We start from the raw sequence: 7415 nt of genomic DNA, 5'->3' as shown, positions 1-7415 counted from the left end.
GTGACGTACACTTCCTCATTCTGATTAGTCGGTAAACCGAACCAAAGTGGGGGAGGATGTAACGGGATACGTAGCCCCAAGTGTACTCCTAGTTACATGAAGTGTGGCCCTTCCTCACCATGATCACTACGTAATCGGCACTTTTACGGCACTTATAATTGCTACGCAAAATGATTGCCATTTTCGAATTTACCGCTCAACGAGCTGCCACTTTCGTCATTGAAGTGTTTGTCTAAAGATCTGAGGGGCTTGGCGACTGATGCAATGGTTTACATGTCTATTGAAAGGTTGATAATGATGTCATTACCTCCAAAAGAACGCCAACCTAAATACAGGTCATGTAAAAATACGACCCAAAACAACAAACCAAGATACTGGTATTTTAATAAGCCTACTGGTGCAATGCCAAATTGACTTGAAATCAGGTTTTGGCGGAATACTGATAGCAGGTTAGGGGTACACTATCGATCATTTTAACTATTATCGAGAAATATAGAGAGTTTTGGCTGGAAGTGCACCAATTGAATTCTACAAATTAATGACTGACTTTACATTTGGAATGTGCTATCGCTATAATGGACTTCTTTTATTTTATTTTTTAACGATTAAAAAGAAGTACGATTTAGTTAAAGCTAAAAGTACAGCTTATCATCTGACATCTATAGATTTGTTGATCTGTTTATGAAGGTAAAGTGATTTAAGAGAGCAATTTCCCAGCGAACTCACCTGCTGCGGACCACCGCCCGACTTTGAGCTCTATATTCCATCGCCGTACACAGTATGTACTAATCTACCAGCACTCTCTACGCTATCAAGCATTAGCATCTATACATCTGACCAACAGGACCAGCCAGAACACGGCGAGGTGCGGAGCAGACATATTTGAAAACGGCAACGGAAAAAACCGCTTGCTTTCGTTCTGGTAAACTCGAAACAGTTGTGTTACTTGGACGGAGTGCGCTGCGAAAAACTAGATGCTGCGATGGCGCGTATCTTTATCTTGCGCAGAGTGACGTGGGGAGTGGCGGCTGCGAGTCTACGCGCCTAAGCGGCTCATTACATTTATTTAGGTATGACGGCCACGAAAACTACATAGCTTGTATTATTCGCAAATGCGAGTCACAACAAGCTGTACGCTTAGAAATATAAGACGCAGACACTAAACGTGCTGCCAAGAAGGTCTGGTAGATTGCCAATGCTTTCAGATCAATTAAACTTTAGTGAATCAATGCGTTTATATATGGCATTTTTTTATTAAAAGAAATCAATCATAAAAATGACATATGAAACTACAGTACGTGTCCAGTTCCTGGTATATGCTAGATTTAATAAATTTTGGTGATTTTACCTGCTCGGAGCTGTGAGCCATCAATTCAGAATGACAATTTTATTTAGCCATTCGTTTGAAATTTGTATGCGTTAAAATGAAGTAACATACACCAAAGATGCCCCGAATTTATCCCTTTTCGTACTACGTGACCGCAGCACCACGAGGATCATAATTCTACTGCCCAGTGGTGGTGAAAACTGTCAAGGAGGGCCCCACAGCAGAAGATTCGTCCTTAATAAAGCTGAAACCGAAGTGTAATACAGCCCCTCTTGTTACTTTACTAACATGCATAATTTTGAAATAACTGTTAATTACAAAAAAGTTAGTGACTAACTCATGTCAGTACAGTACAGTACTGTACAGACATACGAGCACCCACACAGTAAGTGTGGGGTATTGAGTCAATAGTTCATGATACACGATTTCATATTTTTGAAAAGTAAACATTGGTATAAAATGCCTTCAACCGTTTTTTAATAAGTAATAGTACTGACAAGCGGTTTGTTTACTTTTCGAATATATGAAATCGTGTTTCATCAACTTCGGGCCATCCTCGTGTGCCATGTTTTTTCTTCGAGGTCCCCGTGCGCCAATGAGGAGTTGGCGGCACTAGTGAGTCGTGGTGGCGGGCAACAAGAACGTGGCTGACGCCGTCGGTGTAGCCCACAGGCAAAGTGCGCTGAAATTTACGAAGTCTTAGTCTGTGGTGCTGTAGTCATAAATCAAAATCATACGGTATTATTCACATCGTAGAGCCAGACGAAGTTGCTGTATTCCTAAAATTAACAGAAAGGGTGTTAATGTTGGGTGGTACTAAAGTTTGTAAAGCACGGGTGAAGAAAACCTGAGGCAGCCGTTTGAGAGGTACGGATGTCGCTGGTTTTTGTACTTGTAATCTAGATTGTCGTTATGTTACATCTAAAGTATGATCCACTAGACTTCGCGCATCATCTGTGTGATGTGTGGCGTTTTGTCACCGTGCTCTGCGTTATAAACATCCAGCCGAAATGCTAATAGTGGGCACTGCATATCTAGCCGTCATACAATGGTTTATTAATAGCGGTGGAATCGATAGAGCTAGCTCTGTTGAACCCACATCAACTAAAAGGGTGTTTGTTGATCCGCGAAATTACATACTTGTGCAATTAAAAACCCTACTACTACCCTCAACGCATCTTTTACAGAAAATGAGTTTCCTGTCCATATTTGCCAAATCGTCCAACAGCATTTGCGGTATTTTTTTCATAAGTGTAGCCCTAAGCTGTACTTTGAAAAAATCACGTTTTTACCTTCCAAAGCTTAAGATTGGAACTACTAGAGTGTCCGAAGCGCGGGGCACCAGTGAGCTTGGTCCGCCTTCGCAAAGCAAGACTTTTAGCGCACCTCGCTCGCCTTAGTTGGTACCGTGCGTCGGCTAGGTGACTAGCACTACCTGGCTTGCCAGCTAAATTAACTTCGCTCTAATAAATTGGTTTTCTTTTTGTGGACGGTACGTCCACAAAAAGAATTATATATCTATATATAGATATATATTTATATCTACATATATAATATATATGAACCGGATAGCCACTCCATTCCGGCTTTTATCTCGGTTCATCTTCACAAGCACAGCTGTCTTTTGCAATCTCGATGCCGTTATGTAGTCAGTGGGTCATTGTGATCTGCGTTATCCCTGATTAGCGCCGTCCCCTTTTGATTATATAAATATATTTTACCTGCGATCAGCAATTCCAGAAGCGACATCCATGATGGCGTGGAATAGCACTTCGAGAGTTACTGGCACTAGCATAGAAGAAAGTGAATCTATCTAAAGGAAAGAGAAATGTTCGCACGTCGTTTAACAGTAAACGAAAACTCTGTTATTCGAAGCACCATAGGTCGCCGAAGCTTTAGATGCCTTTAACATGTTGGTACTGGAAATCTCATAGGCGCTATTAAACTGATTCCGGTCAGTTTTGCCTTTTGGAGCGCTAAATGAAGCTGATAACATTCAAGAACAGCCACCTGGAATGTTACTAAAGGTGGGATACCAGCCGGTTTAAATTTTGACACAAGAACTCGTTGAATAACCACGATCAGAAATGCGAGCAAGTAGAGATTTGAAGAAGGAAAAACTGTACGCGTGCCTGTGCACTGCAGAGATTGCCATTTACGGTACGGTATCTAATGCTACAGCTTTCAACATCATTTTCCTTTCCACCCACTCGACAAACAATCTCCTGGCAGTGAACTTAACAATGCGATTCAGTGTCCTCGTTGGTCTGCTTATGGTCGCCTTGGTCGGCTGCTGCTACAGTTTTGCAAGTGGCGAGAGCTTTCCAGTTCCCCCCAACAAGGACGTTGATGGCCGCCGTCTTCAGAATAAAAATATTGCAGAAGCGGCTACTCATTTTATCTCCGGGCAGGTTGACGGCCACTTGCTAAAGAAAGCCGGGAAGCTGGTCAACGCTGCTTAAGGAGACGAAGCTGCCATCGCCAAGTCTCTAAATTTGGCTGCTGCAGCGAAGGCCGCTGCGAAGCTCTCTGATGATGAAGTTGCCAAGATATCAGTTTTAGTGAAGGAGGCCAGGGGAGACGAGGCTCATGCCATGAGATACATCCTCGGTTCCTCTCAGAAGGAAGGCAAGCATCTCACAGACGAATCTACAGCCAAGGTGGCAGCTAAGATTGCGGATACTGTGGCGAAGAACCCGAAATCTTCGTCCAGCCTCCGCAAGTTTGCCAAGATTACTCTTGGTGCTGCTGCCGGTGGATTGGCCATGTACGGGGCTTACAAGCTATTGTTTGACAGAAACACAGAAGCCGCGGCGACTACGACGACGTCAGGTTAGAGACAATGATGGTGGTCCTGGTCACTGTGTTGGCGACCAAACAGATTGGTTACGATAGGAATGAGAACAGTGACCGGTTTACTTCCATAAACTCGGTAATTGCGTTTTATTCCTCCGTCCCGATTCGAGATAACCACAAAAGAGTCGCTTTGGTGATGCTTTTTATAAATTCAAACGGAACCCGTTGTGCCCAGCTCTACTTCTTACATAAATATGTAATTTATTTTCATCGTTCTAGGCGAGCTTACAGGATTTAAGTGAAGACGCGAGACCACAGGTAAGCTTAAGACTTCGGGCTCCAGATAAATAGCTCTCGGATTCTAACTCACATGCTGCAGCGTGGAAAAGCCAACAAGGGGTTTAATTGGTTTATCAGGCTTAGATAAACAGTGAAGAGAAGGTGCTACTGTAGAAGCAAGGTTTTTTAACAATGTTTAGGCGGGAAAAACAATGAAGCTCGAGCTTTGGGAGCCAAGTTTAGAAATAGGGCTATTTGATGTATCCAAATGCATTTTGTAGTTGTCAGATTGGGACTTTAGCCGCATATCAGCACAACTATAATACATATTTTACACGTCCGAGATGACAGTGATGATTACAGAACTGTTTTCCGCATAAGTGCCCCTCCTCGTCCACGGACCCCTTCGTAGGTTTAGAGAGCACTAGAGTGGTCTTTTGTTCTTTCTTGTGATATTTTGTGTATCTTAGCAGTCAATGAGGGTATGCAACATTTGTTACGTAGTCGATGAGCACTTTGCGTCATTGGAGTGGTCAGACCATTCTTCTATCGAGGTAAGTGGATGAACAGGATAATAACCCTTAAGTACCTACCACGAGGAACCATTTACAGAAACAAAATCATGGAAAGCTCCAGATTTCCTACAGAGCTAAAGGAACGAAGCACTATATAAATGCTGGCTTCTTCCCACACGGTGCAGGATATTCTAAAGCGCCCTGCCGAAAAATCTAGGAAGCGCACTATTAAGGTCCATGTCTACTTGTAATTCTTGCGAAACTCAACACTACTTCCATGTATCAGCGTACGATTTGTAAAAACGCCTACACTTGCTCAATTGTCGCCTCATTAAGGGTGATCTCAACTTTAAGCCACCGACTAGCAGAGCTGAGGCGTAATATGGCTTCGTGATATATTACAATACATCTCCGCTGTAATTCTTTGAGCGAGGCATACCGTATTCTCTTGGCCCAGCTCACGACATTGCAATTCTATGAGGGCCTGCAGGTGCGATACCTTTGGATCATTTTTTAGGTACATCATATAGCCCTATTTTTAAATTTGGAAACCTCGAGCTCCCTAAGCAGCCCCGATAAAATACTATCAAGGGATAACTATGAAGACAAAACCTAGTAAAGAATTTACGGTGGGTTGCGAGCGTTCAGCTTACACATGGAACTCCATCTCCTTAGCAGGCAATCGCTGGCGACTCGGCATCGACATACTTGACACCCGTGGCTGCTTGGCTGGGCACATGCGACGGCTTCTTGGAGCGGACGTACGAGTAGCCAAAGCGCTGGTTCTTGCGACGATGGCGGATCAGGACGACAGAGGCGACGACGCCCCCACAGATGGCGGCGAAGATCAGCGCGCTGAAGCTTAAATTATTCGAGGCGTACTCGTACGCGACCATGACAGCCGACTTGGCTGCACTATCGAAGCAGATTGTGTCGTTGTACATGAGCGTGTTCACACCACGAGCCTGTAGCAGCACCAGCATGCAGTCGTCGTGGCCGAACTTGCCGCTGCTGTCTGCCACTCGGTAGCGAACATACGTCATGCTCTCAGTATCTCTGTCTTTATTCGATGCGATCTCTTGCAGCTCGACAGCGTCGTATTTCACGTGGAGAGAGTGTGAAGCCAGGAAGGAAGCCGGGGCGGCGTCAGCGATGGTGCGTTGGATCGCCTGGCCCACTTCTCCTGTGCGTCGAGGCAGGTCCAAGTGTTCTAATAGGTCGCACTCCATGTTTTCCTCGTCTACTATCGTGTTGTTGACACAATCCATGGTCAATCGCAGTACCGACACGTACGGGCGCTTGGCATCCATCATACTCGACTGGAAACCATAGTCCACGAGCAAGAAGACGCGCATGATCTGACTCACATCGGTCTCCACGAGCTCCAAGTTGTTCTCCTCGCCCAATCCCGTGCCGATCTCGATCTTTTGCGCCTCCTCGCGAGGCTCCGTCGTCTCGGCCTTCAGCACTTGCAGCACCGACGCCTTGAGGGCGGTACGCCCCACCTCCTCCTCGTACTGAGCCATGAACTGTTTCACCAGATCCACGACCTCCTCGCTGCGTTCGTCCATCGGGAGGAACGTGTCGGGGCCGTTTACAGGCGCCGCAGCGACGATGGCTTCCTCTCCATTCATCAGATCTCCATCAGGATCTCCCGTGAGGACTTGCTCTCTCTGCCCTGCGACGTTGGCAAGTCCTTCTTGGGTCTTGCGGCTTAAGAGACCCGTGATTGGTGCTTTGTTGTTCAGAACGCCCACCTCCCGCACATTCTGAGAGGTGGCGAACGTCAAGGCCATCGAGCCCAGAAACAACAGCTGGTGCAGGTAAGAGGAGCGTGGCAGCCTCAGAGACATCGTAGATACTCAGGGGAAGATTGGCGAATGACACATCGAAATCTTTTGACACGCCGCTTCAAGATATGTTTGTGGAGTGGTACACATGAATGACAAAAAAATAATTCGGGACAGGTAACAAAAAATGGGCGCGGGACTTGTTTTGAAATCTCGATTAGGATTTTGAGCCTGGAGATTTAATAATACGAAATATATTGATATTTTAAGGATTAAAGATCCTTAAAATATCAATATATTTCGTATATCAATAGCATTTTGATATTGGGCAATGATGGGCTCTAAAAATTACTTACAAGCTAACGGCATAGCGTGAAGTTCTGTAATTCAATGTCCGCACCCATCTTTGTGGGACTACAGGGCTACCGGTACATGTATCGAATATCATACCGGCAGTTGTAAATAATACTCATGAGCACCGATGAGCTTGCCGTGATGATGTCGCGCTTGGACACAAAAAGATCTGATGCCCGCTAAAGAGCTACAAAAGCACACCAGCTAAAGCCGCCAGAAGAGAACGTAGTCGTAGACAACCCCACTGAAAATTGGTTCGTAAGCGGGGTTGGAAGAAGCAAATGTCGTTACTGGTCACCAATCGATATACTCATCGATTATGTATACTCGTCGATTATGTATTATATCACTATT

General features: G+C 45.0%; 1 protein-coding gene across 1 annotated transcript; it reads right to left on the bottom strand.

The window, feature by feature from the left end:
* Positions 1–5588: 5588 nt before the first annotated feature.
* On the bottom strand, positions 5589–6488 carry PITG_18851 (uncharacterized protein; the record flags this gene model as incomplete). Its single annotated transcript, XM_002997204.1, has 1 exon — positions 5589–6488. One exon carries the CDS (start codon positions 6486–6488, stop codon positions 5589–5591), a length of 900 nt encoding a protein of 299 aa, XP_002997250.1.
* Positions 6489–7415: the final 927 nt, after the last annotated feature.

The sequence above is a fragment of the Phytophthora infestans genome, genomic scaffold (assembly GCF_000142945.1).
Source record: "Phytophthora infestans T30-4 supercont1.82 genomic scaffold, whole genome shotgun sequence".
NCBI classification, from domain to species: Eukaryota; Oomycota; class Peronosporomycetes; order Peronosporales; family Peronosporaceae; genus Phytophthora; species Phytophthora infestans.
Note: the sequence above shows the minus strand (reverse complement) of the source record. Positions and strands in the feature narration are given on the sequence as shown.